General features: G+C 39.5%; 1 protein-coding gene across 3 annotated transcripts in view; it reads right to left on the reverse strand.

Moving 5' to 3' along the window:
• cpsf2 (cleavage and polyadenylation specific factor 2) overlaps positions 1-19,111 on the reverse strand; it is a 63,114-nt gene that overhangs the window by 31,336 nt on the left and 12,667 nt on the right. For 2 of the 3 annotated variants that reach the window (XM_035422105.1, XM_035422107.1), the window contains exons 6-8: positions 16,564-16,679; positions 16,235-16,422; positions 10,227-10,517 (exon numbers count right to left, since the gene is read on the reverse strand). In XM_035422105.1, coding sequence (XP_035277996.1) covers positions 10,227-10,517; positions 16,235-16,422; positions 16,564-16,679 — 595 coding nt within the window. The remainder of the gene's footprint in view (positions 1-10,226; positions 10,518-16,234; positions 16,423-16,563; positions 16,680-19,111) is intronic. The other variant, XM_035422106.1, reaches the window with a different exon arrangement.

A 19,111-nucleotide genomic window follows, 5' to 3' on the forward strand; every position in this document is an offset into this window, starting at 1 on the left:
GTTTAAGGAATTATCTTTATGTTTACCTTTAGAAAGAATCACATACACTCTTAAAGATAAACAAGAGATGCTTCAAAGTGTGTGGGGCCGGTTCATACACTATATCAAGAACAATGATTTATCTCACATGATGGACGAGCCTGGGGTAGGGTAATTACACCCTCTACAAAAATGTGGTAATTTAAGCTACTCACCTGGATGAATATATTGTAATATTTGGGATGGATTCTCATACTCAAGTGCCTTCATTGTAAGTGCCTTTAAAAAAAAACAAACTTATTTACGGGTTCAAGCCCCATTGTTTTTGCTTGTGCTGGTTTATTATTAATCTTCTTCAGAAATGTTTGCACAAGTTCCTGTGAGATGGTAAATGGTACAGACATGAAATTCTGCCCATTGATTGGAAGTTGTGTGCAAGTGCTGCCCAAGAAATATGACCCCAATCAGCCTGATGGGGGTGCTATAATTAAAGATCAAAATTTTGAACTCTGAAAAGTCGTAACTACGCCGTGAGTCTGATTTACACGAAACTTGCTACAGACATCCATCTATCCTCACTCTACAAATCTGCCTCAAGAACCATTAATTAACTGACTGAATTACTGACTGAGTGAGTTAGTGACATTGCCGGTTATAAAGGTGCTTCACATCTAATAATGACTATTCAAGAATACAAATTGGAACTGGATTTAGCTCAAATGAGTATATATGGATATATCCTGGTATTATGTGGCACCTCAAGTGTACCAGTAAAATAAATAACAATTACAAACAGAAATATAGCCATTAATAATAATTGTGTGTTGAAGGCTCTCTTTTCCAAAACCCAATACCTATCATTAAATAGTGTTCATGCAGACACAATCAAACCGTCATTTATTTATTTAGTTCTTGCATGATATGATGACTATTTTTCTTATAGTTCTTGTATGACCTGATGATGATGGTCCTATGCTACTGTTAGTTTGTTGTGCAATTAAACTTTTTCATTTATTAATTGAGAATGAACATAGTGTCAAGTCAAATTACTTGTATGTATAAATGGACTTGACTATTACAATTACTCTGATTCTGACTAGTTCTTATTGCACTTCGCAGCTTTCACCTTCTAACAGTCCGTGTTAGCTTGAACCCTGGAATCGCCGCTTGCGGCTATATATATATTTTTTTTATTATTATCATTATTATTATTTTTTGTTGTCTTTTGTTGTTTTATATATATATTTATGTAGGCATATATATATAGGTATGTATAAGTATGTATATGGGTGTAATTTTCATGTATGCAGTACATGTATATATTTATGTTGTATTTTGTGGAAAATTCAATAAATATATTGATGAAAAAAAAAATTTAGTCTAACTGCAGAATGATCGCAAGTCCCAAGTGGCTCAATTACTTCTATGCTACAAATTATGTCCGGATCATTACATAGCACCAGATCCAGAATTGAGTTCCCCCTTGTGGGCTGATTGACATACTGTGCCAATTTGTTTTGATATTAACCCTCTGGGGTCTAAGGGTAAAATGAGGCACACTGGTGATTGTGCGATGCTCTGACATTTGTGTAAATTTCATCAACTTTATATACAGTGATTCCAAAGTGTTTCGTATCTTTGTTTTCAGCACAGACTCAGCTACAATAATATGGCAGCAGTAAGTAGGTCATAATCATGTGTGGATTGTAAACTGCTCTAAAAACACACAAACTGTAAACAGTAGTTTTGAACATGCACAGGAATGTTGTAATAAAGCACACTGAACAATTGTGACTAAGACTTTTGGTCACTGAAATGTGTTCATCAAGGTCTTGGGTATCAAAAGATGACAAAATATTTTAGCAAATCCAATGAGAAATATAAAATACATTGCTAAAAGTTAGTGTTGTGACTACTATTTTTCAACACCAGGTGAGAATGGGAGGGCAAATGACCTTTCTGTAATGAATATGCATTGGGTAGGACGACTTGCCAGCTAAGTAGGCTATTCACACCTGGCCGCATGCCTCCCCACCACTAAGACAAAGACTCAGTGAGCCATTTAGAAGACAGAAACAAAGACATCTTTTGATTTTCAGAACATTTATTGAAGCAAACTATACGCATGGAAGATGAGATGAGACTGGTGTACTCTTGCAACGCTTGCGTGGCCTCTTAGCTAGTGGTGAACTAGGCCGTGTTACCTGATCAGCATCTCTGTAAATATGATAAAAACAAAATTGTTAGGAAATGTGACATCAAATCAAACTTTATTTATATAGCACATTTCCTTCAACAGGTGAAAATTGAATGTGCTTTACAAAAAAGGGGCAAACCACTAACTAATGAAAACAAAACATAGGAAATGTGACATGGTTACATCATATGTGACGGGTGCTGGAGAAAAGGTCCGCAAGTCGCAAATCTTGAAATCGCGCTAGGAGGCAAAAAAGGTTTTTTTAATTTTTTTTACTGTTTTCCTTTTTTTTCATATTACGAAAGTTAAATACTTATAATTTGTCAGCAAAGTCGGCTTGTTTTAGTGATTCTTACAGCCGGGTTTTGGAGGCGTGATGGGGGTGCAGTTTAATTAGCATGTTTGATTTCGTTGGCTATTGTCACTTTGTTTCGGTCAAGCCACCGCCCATAAATAAAGCCGTGTGGTAGTAGCCTATGTTTGTTTACTGTGTGAGGTTGCTAAAATGGCGGACGCTCAATCAGTAGGTGAGAGTATAATCTTTCTAACGATGTATAACATGTCTAATTTTGCTTTTGGAATAGCGTTTTATAGGTTAGCGTAACCGAACATATTCTTACCATGGCATTCGCTCTATATGGTAGCATTAAAAGACGTTGCACCTAACGAAACGTTGTCAACGATTTTTCGTAATTCCTTGGAAAATACCATTCTTATTGAGGACTTCTGGGCATAGCTAAGCCATATGTTTGCTGATAGACCTATCTGACATCGTTTTTTGGAGCAAAACAGAAGCGGATATAACTGTCATTGATTTACTGTCTCTGTCTCCATCTACTGAACATAGATAAGATTTCATCATTGCTATGTAAGTATTACTGCTCAAAATATTTCGGTTATTGCGTTATTTTAGAAATTGAGTGTCTTTAAATAGGTTAGTGGTATTATGTAATGTGGATATTTCACACTGTAATGTAAGCATTAGTTAGTAGTGTAATGGTTTTTGTGACGCATACAACAATGCTGAGGAGAGAGTTGAAACATTCCCAAAACGTGGTGGACGGCTGAAAAATGTTTTTATATCGTCCCATTCCCATACAAGAAAACATAGGAGTGTACAGAGTATAGAAATAGGCTACATACAAGAGTTAATTATTACACATTTAGGTACTGTGCAGCATTGTGTGACTATATGTTTGCATTAGCCTATGTTTAAATTATATCTGTTTCATCTTAAACCTTCATAAGAGGCTCATATGCTTTACAATGGACAAAAAGCATTATATTCCTTTTTGGAGAGATTTTGGATTTGTTTCTGGACCCTTAGCTATTTTAGACCAGTGTTAATAATTTAGACATTGTGGGTAGATTTGGAGATGCTGGGTACACTGCTTAGTTTTTGCTTCATAGATCTTTAGTAGTTCTACATATCCACCCTTAGATTTTATGAACTTGTGGTCAAGAAGTTTTTGATCCAGGACATGTATACTTTAACCCGCAATCTCCCAGTATTTCATTGCGAACTAAAAAAGGAGCAAATTCATTTTAGATTTTTTGCCTTGACCATTGCATTTGTGGCACTTTACTTTATATTCATAATTTTGTAAGAAATAATCTAAGCTAGTATTATAAATGGTACAAATGTATTGCTTCATTTAAGACATTTTTCTAGTCTCTGTGGTGTTCACATCTGGAGTTATAAAGCTTTAAATAGGGTAACCCCTAAATGGGCAAGGATTTACAGGTACTCTAGTGGGGGAGTGGTTGGGGTGGAGTTAACTAGCTATTGTTCCCACCCATTATCTCCCTGTGAGAAGTGTGAAAAGTTCAAGATCTTTCAAGGGGATTTTCTCTGCTACTTGATTTTAGGAGTACCAACATTCAGATAAGCATATCTTCTTCAACTATTTTCAGATTTCAATGTATGACACATCATTTGAAAGCTTATAATCTGCACTTTCGTAATCTGTAAAAAACTGAAAAATGACCTTGCCCTACTTGCGGACCAAAACACCAGCACCTGTCACATATACAAACAAAGAACCAAACAAACACAACCAGACGCAGAGAATTGTTCGTAGTGTGGGAATTTACAAGCGCGCATATTAGTGAATATTCCTACAAACACACAGAGAATGCAATACAGCACACATTTACAAATAATGCAAGCTATCAACGAAACAACATTAGCTAAACTAAACAAACATTGCTATTCCAGCTCAACTACACGCAACTCATCAATAACAATGCCTCAATCTGAAGTAGGCTAGGTCTGTTTAGCGAAGTGGTTATTATATTGCTATTTCCCGAATTTACTTACAGTATGCTAATATCGATTGTGCGAGCACATCAGTTTTAGAATCTTAGCCACGCCACGGGCTATTTATTACCAATATGATCGAAAAACATACAGTCTACCTGATACTTCTAACACAACCAGACGCAGAGAGCCTAGCCTATAATTTTGAGATGCAATAGTTCGAATCGTTCGTAGTGTGGGAATTTACAAACGCGCATATTGCTGGATATTCCTACAAACACACAGATACGTTGCAATACAGTACACATTTACCAATATGATCATAAGAAATATACTTACGCATGAAGTTGATCCTCAGCTGGATCAGTTCGCTGTTCGAAATGACACCGCTCTTCAGCAGTGTCAGTTTCTGGACGGACCATTTTCCAAAATTAAACGAAATGTTCACCTCAAAAGAAGTGAATTAGGCGACACTTTGACATTCTATCCCGCTTTCGCAGACTTGGCATTTCTCACATGGATCTCGCATCGCCCCTCCTTTAGTCTCCTTCTATGGAGAGTAATTATAATGTTGTTAACATGTGAATGCGATTTGGGCGGACTTCCTGCTGAGTGAAATTCACATAGTAATGAGTAAAGTTTAACGAAGCATACACGATTTAATTAATCAAATTTAGAACATTTAAAACAATTCATATTATTTGCCAATGGGCGCATTGGAAAGTCACGATTCTAAGGTTTCTGACAATGTTTTTGTTGCGTCTGTATGATAACAGCACGTGAAGTTAATCATCCAAATAGAAACGAAAGTTAATTTCATCTTGTCGAGCTCCACCGACGGAGCTCTCGACCCCAGAGGGTTAAGGTGATTGACAATCAGCATTGTTCTCGAAAAATTTTTGTCAACACCCACTTTTTTTGATGACAACAATGAAGACAATACTGTGATGAAAATACCCTTTTGGAACAATGATGAATTAGTCATGCATTTTAAATGAGGAAAATATGACAAAACTAAAACAAACCCAGATGATTTTTGCTGCAGCTCCTTTGTTGCAAAAGTGCCAGGATCATCAGGAAGGGATAAAGCAACCTTGGAAGTATATTCATTTTAAAAAGATTTACCCAGCCTAAAACTGGGTAAAAAATAATGGTAGGTCAGTCCAGCAAGCTAGTTCCTCTTTAATTTTGCTAAATAAAGCTAGCTTCATAGAGATTGGAATGGGTAGGAATAATATGAATACGGAATGGGTAGGGGTAATATGAATACCTAGACAATCAAATCCAGAAGATGACCAATGAAAAGAGCTGGATGGGGGCCAAGACATATTAGGTGTCAGGGGCCTCAGAGTAAGCGATTTTATAACCTGAGAATTTAATCATCTTTAAAAAAAGAAGCTATAAACTCCTTAGGACTGCTTAGAAAGAGTAAGATATCGTCCACATACAGGGAAATTTTATGCGGGTCAGAACCAACCTTTATACCGGTCACCACTGGGACACTCCTAATGGCCTTGGCTAAGGGCCCACTGGCAAGAGCGAACAAAAGGGGCGAGGCTGGACACCCCTAGGAAATCATGGACGTCCTAGGACTGAGGCACATGGAGAAGCACACAGAAGAGATATCCACTAGATTTAATTAGGAAAAAACACATCGTAAACAAGGGCATTCAATCCTGTCGAAAGCCTTCTCCGCATCAAGGGACTACGACCGATTTGAGGTTTAAAGTATAAAAAGTATACTGCTTTTCAGTAAGGTGAAGGGACCTCCACCTGTCTATGAAGTCAATATCAGTACAGCAACTAAGTAAAGACTGACTAAGCCCAACACCAAACCATGTCCGTTTATGTGATTTGTCCAAGCGAGGGTTAAGACAACTATTTAAATCACCTGCTATAACAGAAGACTCCATAATCCACTGACAAAATTGAGAACACTTTAGTATGGAAGAGTATTTCATGCGCATTAATGGGGTTAAATCAATAATTGTATTTTACAGTTGATAAATATTACTGAGTACCTCAAAATTGATTCAGATTTTTTAGGTTATTATGCTTTTTTGTTAACACCCACTCCCAGTTATTTTTCAGAAATATGTCAGCTTCTGAAGTGATCATCTTATCAAAGCGTCTTCAGAGGATCACTGCCAACCTGCCTAAAGGAGATTACACTGAACAGGTGCAGGCACAATGGTTCCACAGGAATGGAAATTAGTCACTCTACTCTGAGGCAGTAGGTTAAAGAAACAGGACTTTGATGATGCCAGAGCTGGTGACGAGGAACTGCGAAGAATTTCAGGGGCTGCAAGAGTCACCTGGCAAGCTGAGGAGGCAAAACCTCTTCAAATGGCAAGAAACCTCTCCGAATTGGAATATTGTGTATATATTTTTTCCGACCCATATTCCACTTCCAGATGCTAATTCCATGGAGGGTGGTACCCTCTGGAACCCAACAAAACAAATACTCTTTTTCTTTTCTCCCCCCATTCTCTTTTCGACTGAGCCTTGTATTTCAGTAAACAGTGACCTTTTGGAGAGCTTCTATGTACAAAATGTGCTCATAATGATTACTTACCACACAAACTAAAATCACTTAAACAACCAAGCAACATGGTTCACAGAGTAGCAAGGCAAGAGACACTGCAAAAAAAAGCAAACACCAGGCCTGAACGCCCAAATAACAAGTACGTAAGGTAAAAAACTCCCAGCAGGGAGAAAACCCTCAAACGGTGGTAGGAAAAAACTCCCCAATGGGAAGAAATCTTGAGAAAAACCTGTCTATAGAGGGGGAGCCCATCTTCCACTGACCAGCTGGTGGATGAACTGAGGGATACACCACCCCTTTTATTAGCTGTCAAAGCTTAAAAAGAAATTTCACAGGGAAGTGTGAAGTGAGGGAACTTCTGTCACTCACCAACAGCCTCAGGCGTAGACACACATACAGATCTCACCCTGATCACAACAGGGTGAGCGCTCAAGCAGAAAAATTACAAAAATATTCAATTAAATCATAAACGATTTACAATAACAGTGCCCTTCATCACTGCAGCAGTGATTTTTATTAGAGCCCGACCGATGCCAGATTTTTGGATCCCGATTTTGGAGAGGCCTAGCCCACCGATTACTGATGTTTTGACCGATATTTTGTCAAAAAGTGCAACATTTTCAAATCAATTTGAAAAACGTATATTTTATTAAAGTTTCTATATTTAAGAACATTTAACTTATAAGCAAACAAATAAAAATAAAAATAAACACACAAAGAACTTTTTTGATGCACATGCACACGTTGTAAACAATTTGCTGTTTGATTACTTTCTCGTCGTCAATTCCATATAGGCTAATCGCAAAATGACAAGAATAGAACGAAAACTCGGACTTGCGTGAAAATGTAAATTAGTAGTGGTACAGCCACCGTTTGCTTTCCTTCGAAGTTACTGCTAGCTGAGCAGCGAAGTGTGCCCTCCAGATGCGAACCATACACCATAAATTAGTCCATAGTCTTCCTGGTCTTTTCGTGGAATTGAAAAATGGCAGTAAAATTACGGCAGTCTGAAAAAGCTAAAGGGAAGATTACTAGAATTAACCTGTTATTTTACCCGGACAAAAAGTGCGGAAGGTGATTTCCAGTTTGCTTGTACTGTATCACCAATGTTAATTACGCAGAACTACCGCATACCTCACATCTGTATCAAACGTTTTGAGTCAATTACAACGGGCTAACAAAGAAAATCCGGAAGAAAATATTCAGCAACCGAATTAATCCGTTTGAATGTTTTAGTACGTAATATGCTGTCCCAGCACGAATGCTTAGCATTTTATAAAACGAATACTAAAGCAAGAAAAGAGCAGAAGAGCACATGTTATAATTCCAAGACGTTGGCAGGCTATAACCAAAAGTAGGCTACTGCGCCGCATAACATACAAGTTTGATTTGAAGTTATTACGAAAATAAATTGGTTTGCCGCTGCATATTTTCAAACATGGCGGGTAATGGCGGAAAATAAATACAACACAAATGCTGCGAGTGCTCGACCAATCAGAAATGTTCAGCGCTGCAAGCTCCACCCAAAAGGTTCCTGTACTTTCGGAAAGTACTACCCCCCGAGCAGGAACCTTTTGGGGGGTAAAATAAAGCACCAGGAACTAATTTTAGACCCTAGTTCCTGCGGTGGAAATGCACTGAGTTCCTCAAAAGGTTCCTAGTTCCGGGGTATAATTCCTGCGGTGGAAACGCGGCTTAAGACATTATCTAGCGGAGCTAATGAGTGAATCAAGTGTAACGTTAGATGAAATTAAATTGACTGGATGAAATACGTGAAAAAAACTACAATGCGCTTTCGTGCAGGTTACCCATGCTAACTGTTGGTTGATTCACTTCTCCAACAGCAATCCTTCTCTCATGTTATCACGACAAAGCTAGATAACATTGCTTAAAATGATCCACGTTAGAAGTGTTTTATCTGCGTTTTTACTGTCTGGTTAGCTTGATACGATGACATGTGACTAGATGACACACTCGCTTGCAATAACGCGTTGGCTACACAGCATCACATAGTAGCTAATATCATCTCAGATAAAAAAACAAATGTGTGATGCATTCAATGACCATTTTATTTTGGCTGGTTATTTATTTGAGAATACAGCGATGTCCTCTGGAAATGTAGATCCTACGCTGCTTATGTGCTCACTGCCACTTCATAAAGGCTTGCTAGTCAGCTAGCTTGCTAAAGTGAACCAAATATGTTAGCTAGCTTGCTCGCTTGTTAATGAGGATTGATAAACACAGTGGTCGTATAAACGCATTTAATTAAAAAACTTTCACTAAATATACATACCTTTATTGCGGCAATCGAATCTGTACAGACAAGTCTTGCAGTGGAGAATATTGGATGAGGCACGAGTGACAAACGTCTTATTACAGAAGTAGCGCATCATCTGCTGCAGTTCACACTTGTATTAGAGCTCCCTCTACTGGATAATTCTAGTAAATAGCAATTACAACGTTCGAACAGACAAGTACAGATAAATAATCAATGTTTTTTTTGTTTATTATACTTATTTAAAAATCGGGACACATCGGCTGCATAACTGCCGATCCCGATGTCATCAAAAAAGTCAAATAATGGCCGATGTATCGGCCAAACCGATATATCGGTCAAGCTCTAATTTTTATGCAACCATCTGTCGATGAACAAACAACGATCTGATAAACAATTCGTAAAGCATGCGCTAAGCTTCTACTCCGGCACAATGTGAAAGCGTAAAGTGAAATTAACTGGGTATGCAGCAGGATAGCCAAGACATCATTTCAGGAAGAGAAAAGCTATAAGCTATGTTTGAAAGCTATGTAAATGAGCTTGAAAATGACAACACGTTTTGTATAACACGTATACAGGGTTTCCGAGAAAAAGTCACGATGGGTAGATCTTAAAGAGGGTCCATTTTTTCAGGTAGAAGCTTGTTTTCTAATTAAGATAATTTTTCCTCTTTTTGTAAGGTAAGAAGTTGCTTCTTTTTTTCTTAAATGGCACTTTTTGAATTTGACATTATATTTACAGACATACAAATGCTTGTTTTCAAATGCAAACGCTTTAAGCCAAATGGAAGCAACGCATAATGAATATGCGTTGTGGTTTTACCAATCAAGACTGGGTTTTTGCATCAAAGTGTGAGGTGTCTTAGCTTTATAATGGTGTATATGTTACAGCAGTGTACCGTGAATTATATTTTTAGACTCCGGTATCTAATTGGGGTTATAAGATATTAATTATTACACCATTGCCTCACCTCCAGGTCCAGGATCCTCTCCCCTGGATTATCGATGAGGTAGCGGGCCAGGGTGCCAGGCGTGGTCCGGTATGTCAGGATGACTGAGTTCTTCGCATCTCTGCACCACTGTATGAAAAGTTCACGGGAGAAACCTGACTCCAAGTCAGGCTGGCTGCACAACACCACCTTGGGGCTGGCCACCCGCGTCAGGTCAGCCAGGCTGTGACACAGGGACAGGTGGCGAAACTGGAAGGGGTTGTTCCGCTTGTCCTCAAAGCATCTCATCAGCTTGTCACTCATCCACTCCACCTAATTGGTTGATTTTATTTGACAATTAAAATACAACAGAATGAGGGTGAATGACAAGATGGAATATTCTACATGGCTGAGTCTGTCAGTGTGCCAATACCACTGGCTATAGTATTGTATCAATCTAATCACAATTTCATCATCTCACTCTGCCCATACGAGTTGACTATAATACCAGTTTTCCACCTGATGTGAAGCAAAAACATAACAGGTAAGTTTTGGCTGCAACAGATTCCCTTCCATGATAGTGAATGCATTTTCCGCCAACAACACAACATCGAGAAGGAAAGCATCCCAGGAGCAGAGCAAAGCAAGGCAGAGATGCACAAAAGCATTCATGTTACTACAGGTATAATAATCAAAGTACACTAAAGAATGTTCATCATTACCTTACATTACATTCACTTAGCATGCACTCTCACACGTATCTTTAGTGAACTACAATGAAAGAGAACATAATACCACCAGAGTTGGGAGGGAAAACAGTACCAGACCTTGGCTAAACATTCCAAGCTATGTCAGTGTAAGTAATCAATAAAGCACTAAATGTAAGTTAAAGGGGAATAACACTTCTATGACTGATATTGTCCGTCTAATGAATGTGTCGCCCTTCATTTTTCGATTAGTTATTTCATTTTAAATGTCTAACATTAGAAACAAAGACTTATTTGTTTTTAGCGCAAGTGCACATAGTAGTACGGTTTCAATTTTTTTGTTTTCGATTTTGTTTCGCGGCGAAATACAGACGAAGCAAAACATTCTGTTAACTTAGTGTTGAAATTGAACAAACTAATGTCTGCTAGCTTTTGTTTGATGCGATATCGGTGTAATAATGAGGTGCATTGTACCCGGTTGTTATAATGCCCCCGTTAAACTTGACTTGAAAGCACATTTTCACAGTTTTCCACGCGATGCAACTTTGTGCCAGACATGGCTGGATGTAATCAGACACCCCAACATAACAGCTGAAGAAGTTCGCAAACGAGGACTAAGATTATGCAGCGACGACTTTGAAGCCACCGATAACCAAGGCAACCGTCCAAAGCCTGGAGTTGTACCCACCGTTTTCCCATCGTTGGTCGAACCGCTCGAGGTAGGTACTATGCGGGCTGGCTAACGCTATCACGTCTGTCTGTGATACATAGGATGTTTACGGTAACAGTTAGACAGCTTGCTGACTGTTGTTATAGGGTTGCCACCATTGTAAACACCCTAGCAACCGCCTAGAACTCCATAGCAACCACATAGCAACACCATAGAACACCCTAGAAACCACCCAGAACTCCATAGCAACCACCTAGAAACAGCCTAGCAACCACCTAGAACTCCATAGCAACTGCCTAGCAACACCCTAGCAACCACCAAAAACTCCATAGCAACCACATAGCAACACACTAACCCCCTAGAACTTCATAGCAACCACCAAGTAACACCCGAGCAACCACCGAGAACACCCTAGCAACCGCCTACAACTCCATAGCAACCACTTAGCAACATCCTAGCAACTGCCTAGAACTCCATAGCAACCACCTAGGAACCATCTAGCAACGGCCTAGAACTCCATAGAACCACCTAGCAACACCCTAGCAACCCCCTAGAACTCCATAGCAACCACCTAGCAACACCATAGACACCACCGAAAACACCCTAGCAACCGCCGAGAACAATCTGGCAACTACCTAGCACTGGTCACTCTGCTCAGCACAAAGTCGACTTTGCATTGGCGGCAACCACACTTCACAATCTCTGCAGGAATTGACTAGTTATTATTAGTGTGGTTCCCTTAGGCAATCACACTACTATTATCTCACATTTTATTAGTGTGGTTGCCTTAGGCAATCACACTACTATCATCTCACATATTATTATTATTAGTGTGGTTGCCTTTGGCAAACACACTACTATTATTGCACATATTTATTATTAGTATGGTTGCCTTAGGCAATCACACGACTATTATCGCACATATTTATTAGTATGGTTGCCTTAGGCAAACACACTATTATTATTGCACATATTATTTATTATTAGTGTGGCTGCCTTAGGCAATCACACAACTATTATCTCACATATTATTATTATTATTAGTGTGGTTGCCTTTGGCAAACACACTACTATTATTGTACATATTTATTATTATTAGTGTGGTTGCCTTAGGCAATCACACTACTATTATCTCACATATTTATTTATTATTTATTCCACCCATTTTTTGGAACGCTACTCCTCCCAGAGATTTACACCACATACATGAGCAATATGTCAAACTGACCGGCTTCTTTGGGAATCGTGTGCTATTACTTTGTGGAAAGTTGCGCTGCACGGTTTTTGAGAAATATGACTTTTTTTGTACAATTTTTCACATAGGGAATGAAGGGGTAATGTGACATCATTCAAATATGTGAGAGATGAAGTTACAGCATTGGTCGGCTTTGCACACGTGATGCAGTCGTCACTAGGTTTTGACCTGCTGGAAATTCAGAATCCAGACAGTGCATAATTCCTTTTTCGTCGTAATTACAGAACACACACATTCGTAAACCTCAAATGCTTTATACCACAATGTAGATAAGACCTTGACCTTGACCTTGTACGGATTGTGTTGTTCAAATGAGGTTTCCTGGCGACTTAGCCACCAGAAAGGATGTAGCTGAATGCGGAAGTGAACGCGATAAAAACGGTATTCCAAATGAAAAATTACAAATGAAAACGCTGTCAGCTAGGTATATCAACAAACATATGGCTTAGGCATACCCAGAAGTCCTCAATAATAATACTATTTCACAAGATATTACGCAAATTCGTTGACGACGTTTCGTCAGGTGCAGCGTCTTTGAATGATAGTGCTAACAAAGAGTGAATGCATTTAATGTGATGACCGGTTGACCTATAAACCGATATTCCAAAACCAAAATTTCTGTTGTAGTAGCACTGAATGTCTGAGTTCAGCAATCTCAGCATGCCGGTGTGAAGAGGTTAAACAACCACATTTTCATGTAAAAACCCATAGAAACATGTTAAATGTTCAATTTGCTCAGAGATTTGTAAGAAAGTGAGTGAAATGATCTTAACTAAATTTTACTTGGAGATCTCCGTTCACCCTGCACCAAGCAGGTTCCTTTTGTTTTGCAAATTAGTAATTAAAGGTGTAAATCGGACAATCTGTCATCAAAGAAATTGATGAAGAAATTGATGTTACAGCCCATCTATTGCTTGAAAAGATACAGAATATCAGGTATGTATTGTAGTGCCCATTATCTAGGCTTCACCAAGATCTCGTCTACAGTACAGCAACCTGTGCCGACGGCGCTAAATCCAACTTGTATTGCATTAGTAATAAGCAATATGACAATGTTAACATAATATTACGTTTGTTTATAAACGGAGCCACGAGTGTCTGAGTGCAAAAAAAATGTATATATTGACAGGTCGTGCGCAATTTAGTGCCGAGGCCAGCAACAAGGAGATCAAGTTTCAGTAGAGCAATCAAAGGTGGGTGGGGGGGAAAACGATGCGCACGGCGCACGGTGTGTTTACTAGAAAGTTCATGTGTTTTTTGGAGACATGGAGTTACTGTCAAAGAAAACGAAATATGCGCCAATATGGCAACATTTTGGATTTGAAGCCGACAAAAGAGGTGCCGCTACACTCTCATTCATGGGCTCTCATTATATTCTATCACGCCAATTTTGATCCGGGCTACAAAAATGATCCGGGTGACGCAAAGACATTCTAAAACAGTTGTTATACCCATTGTGCCTTACTTAAAGTTTCGTTGCAGCATCCGTTGCAGTGCCGACACAGCCAGCCTTGCTACATTCTTTGGCGATAAAGATTCTAAGACAACTCAGAAATTTCTCTGGTTTAATGGGTTATTTTCCAGCCTGAAATTCAATTGTATTAGTAAATGGCTACACGTCATCTAACTTGCAAGTAATTAGCTATCTCCCTGGATATGAATTAAATGTTTTAACAGAAAATAGTAATAAATGCAATTTTATCCACGGAAATGGCTATACAAAAAGGCAAAAGAAATGTTGTGGTCGCGATCGCCGTCATAGACGTCAGAGGAAAATGTCACTTTGTCAGTGACATTTCCCTCTGACGTCTACGACGGCGATCGCGACTACGACATTTATTTAGCCTTTTTGTATAGCCATTTCCGTGGATAAAATTGATTTCTTACATCGATTTCTGGAATCTTGCCAAAAGAAATGTATGGTAACATGAAATGTGTGGAGTTGAGTTTGAGCTCTTTAGCCTAACGCCGGGCACCCACCGCAAGCGTAGCGTAAGCGTAAGCAGCACGGCACGGCGCGTAGCGTATCTACACTGGTTCCGTTTGTGTCGCGCAAAGGCTTGCTTAAAGCTCTATATTCCTAGTAGCTCTACATCGTGTATTTCACATTTGTTCACGACTGTTGATTATGGGTTAAGTGAATACTTGGTGAGAGACCTTTTTCAGTTTGTTAATTTGGTAATATTTCGTTAACTCATGTAAATACGTGAGAAAGTAAACGCTTTCAAGAATTACCATAAGCTTAAATCGCAACGTAGCCTGCATAATAATCAATCTCAAACTGTATTAATTTATTTGCTTGGTTAACAAGCGTGCCAATTTTATGAAGAATATGTAATCATCATAATAATAATAAATAATCCGTAATGAACCATTGGGAATTCCCGTGTCATCTTGTCATTCACGTCAAAACATTTATAGGATCAGATTTAGTAAAAATCAGCTAATCATCAAAAAGACAGCGTAACAGTTTAATCTTGAAGGGATATGAACACCACAACGCCATGAACACCGGAAGCTTTGAAGTACAAGTGCAATAAAAGCTTGCTTACATCTTCATTTATAAAATAGGTGCATTTTCATCGGCAAGACCACTAAATAATGATTTTTTAAAGCTCTGTGGATTATCTGATTTTTATTAACAAGCCCTTTTTGAAAGCACGGCGAACGAAGACATCGGAGAAGTCAAATAGGCTGAGCAATGGTTGGTTAAAAACTACCTTCCAACACTCAAGCTAACAAACTGCTGCTCGGTGCATTCACTTCTACATCATTCAATAGGCTACGTCTTTCTGTGGTGTATTTTCAAATTTACCCCACCCCCTCCGCAAAATAAGATATCGAAACTAAGTTTGCCTTTTCCCCAGGTTCCAGTTTTTTTTTTTCTGCAAGGACAATACAAAAACGAAAAGGCTTGTATTTTTTTGGCTGCTTATAAAATATCTGGGAGGGAACTATGGACACACCCCCAGTAGCCGAATATAAGGATGAAATATAAATCAGAGCATGTATACCTAGCATTTTAGAGCATATTTCTGTGTATAAACAGGTCATCGTGACGCGTGACAACCCGAAAAAATAGAACAGAAGCGAAAAACTACACTTCAGTTCGCTTGTGTCGCACAAGCTTCGCAGCCGGTTCGCGACGCGTTTGCATCTGGTGTAGAGGACGTCGCCCGCTGCCGTTGTAATAACAGTACTTCAACTACGCTTCAGTTACGCGCGTGGTCGCTACGCGTGGTTGGGTGTCCGGCTTTAGTGTATGTAAACTTTTGGCCTCAAATGTACATGAACATAAGGGCTGTCCGATTCCAGTATGCTTTGAATTAAGAGGAAGAGTGAGTGAAATAAAGAGCACAGGGAAGAATGGGGAGAACGTGGGAAAGACATGGTCTATAGAAAGAATGGTGCTGCGGACCTGGGACTTCGAAAACTCCACCACATTGTAGCTGACGTTGTTCAGGAGGGCGAGCGAGTAAACCCCAAGTCCAGCATCCTTTGTCCTCCAGATCTGATCCAACAGCTGTGCCAGTTCCAGAACCCGGCCCGCTGTATCCACGGCGATCAGCACATTTCCATCGCCTCGCAAGGTCTCCATCACGTTGGCTGGGGGGGTGGTTGAGTGGGAGGCGGGTGAAGTGGAAGACACAAAAGTCAGGGTGCTTCATTTGCACACCATAGCTTCTTTGGACCTTCTCTGGAGGACAAATAAACTGAATTAAGAAGTGCTTTATTGGCTGGACTTACTAAGGAGCTGCTCATCACGCTGTTTTCTGCGTGGCTGCACATAGGTGGCGTTGAAAGAGTCTGTGATGAGCAGGGAAGGCCGATTCACCATCTCCAGAGAGCAGCCGTTCAGGTGTCTATGAGAGAGAGAAAGAAGGAAAAAAGAAAAGAAAAAAAAACATTTGGAATTTGCATCGCTGTTCAGAGGCCTGAATGTCTATCCAAGGAATCAATTCAACTTTATTTGTATCGTGTTTTTTAGTCTCACAAAGATGCTTTACAGTAAGAATTTGGTAAAAACAATACAATAGTTTTTAGGTAAACAGTGAGCATTAGGTATTTGGGTCTCAACAACAATTTTTAAAATTATTTTAATTTAACCTTTATTTACCCAGGGTAGGTTCACTGAGCACGGATGCTCTTTTGCAGGAACGCCCTGCTTCACACTCAAACACATTCACCCCACATTCACAATCCTCTATTGTTGGCCACTGAGCAGCTCCACTGGAGGGAGAGAACATTTTTTTTAGCCAATTAAATCAGGGGATGATTAAGTGGCAAGTTTTTTTTTTTTTTTGCGAGAGTCAGATCTGGGATTTTAGCCAGGATACTGAGGAACCCCCTACTCTTTGCGAATAGTGTCATGGGATCTTTAGTGACCACAGTGAGTCAGGACCTCGGTTTAACGTCTCATCCGAAAGAATGAGTTACTGTTCATCCCCTACAATTCCTCCCTACTACGCAAGCTCTCAATCAAGGTTGATGGCACCACAGTGACTTCCTCTCACTCAGCAAAGAGCCTGGAGGTGGTCCTGGACAGCCAGCTGGACCTCAAGGACCACATCAAGGCAACATCACGGTCCTGCAGATTCCTCCTGTACAACACATCAGGTGGATTCGACCATACCTGACTACGCACTACCCAGCTACTAGGCTATGGTGACCTCCTGTCTTTACTTATACAATTCCCTCCTTGCAAGCCTGCCAGCATGTGCCATACAGCCTCTACAAATGATTCAAAATGATGGTGCCACACTCATCTTCAACCTTCCCAAGTTCTCCCACATCACTCCTCTGCTGAGGTCACTCCACTGCTACTGGTCGCTGCCAGGATCAGGTTCATAGTCCTGACCCTCGCCTACACTGCAGCAAACAAGACGGCCCCCGCCTACCTACAGAACGATTCAATCCCATACATCTACTCGACCACAGACAGTATGGTAGACTTCAATGAATATGGTTATGAATCCCTGCTTTAAAAACTGCTTTATATTTTATTATTATTATTCCTTTGGTCCTACGATGGTGACCAAGAAAAAAACTTCCCAGCAGGCACTGGAAGCAAGTTTGGAGACCCTAGCCATGAATTTCAGAAGTTTTATGAAATCGCCAGCAATGAAGTTGCTTATCAAGAAGGGCTAAACCCACTATAAGCATATATATTTACTTACTATTTGTGAAATGAAAATGAAAATCTAAGGTTGTTCAGCAAAGCCAACTTTTCTACATTTAGTTTCAGTGATAAAACCTATTGCTCATTCGGAGAAGAGCTGAAGTTCCAAATATTTATAGAAAAAGATGCAAAGTGCACTCTGCATAAAAATTATCAGACAATATCGTCTCGCAAATATGTATATTCACTATAATTACAATCACATAGTGCAAACAGAAAAAGTTCATGTAAGAGGTGAGAAACAAAACTGGAACAAACATTACATTACAGGCATTTGGCAGATGCTCTTATCCAGAGCGACGTACAACAAAGTGAATAACCATAACCAGGAACAAGTGTGTTGAAAACCCTAGAGGGAAGTACAGTTCCAAGTGCAGGGAGCGACCACGTAGTTTAACAAACAATATGGGCTCTTTGTTTTCCAGTGCTCAGAATCTAGGGACGCAATAAAATTTTCAAAACAGCAAAACTCCAAGAGCACCAAAAAATTGAGAAAATAAGCCTAGAACCCAGAGGGTTAACTACACCTCAAAATGACCAAAATAAATCATTAACAACTGTTACAAAATGTATGTAGTTTAACTACCAACAAACTGCTGCAAACGTAATAAACAACCAGTTTAACTGCATGTAGTTAAATTACTCCCCAACACTCTTTATATACACAGGGGCACTACGGCAGGGCCGATGGCTGCACCTGCATGAAACTGATGTGTGCTTTGGGGGGGAGATCGTCAATAGAAGCGACTGGGGTTGGGGTCGATTGGTTTATTTTCTCTCTCTTATTTCCTATGGTCAAAATTTCATAATTGAATAATTGATCAGCGAAGTATGTGCATGTGGTAGCGTGAGGCACCCACTCCTAATCTTGAATAGACACTTTTCAGGGTTAACCGCAGTGACCAGACTCACAGCCCTTGAAAACATTCATTTCTGTACCTTCTGAACCCATTTCAACAAACAGAATTCACAAACAACTTCACACGTCCACACAAATCCCCACAATAATGGGATTTCGCCTTTTCATTTAAGGTAAATCAGCCAATAAAAACATTGGATGCAAGCACAATATGACATATATGGAAGTGCACTTGTTTAAAAGAGCAAAACTTTGAC

Source organism: Anguilla anguilla, chromosome 6 (assembly GCF_013347855.1).
Source record: "Anguilla anguilla isolate fAngAng1 chromosome 6, fAngAng1.pri, whole genome shotgun sequence".
NCBI classification, from domain to species: Eukaryota; Metazoa; Chordata; class Actinopteri; order Anguilliformes; family Anguillidae; genus Anguilla; species Anguilla anguilla.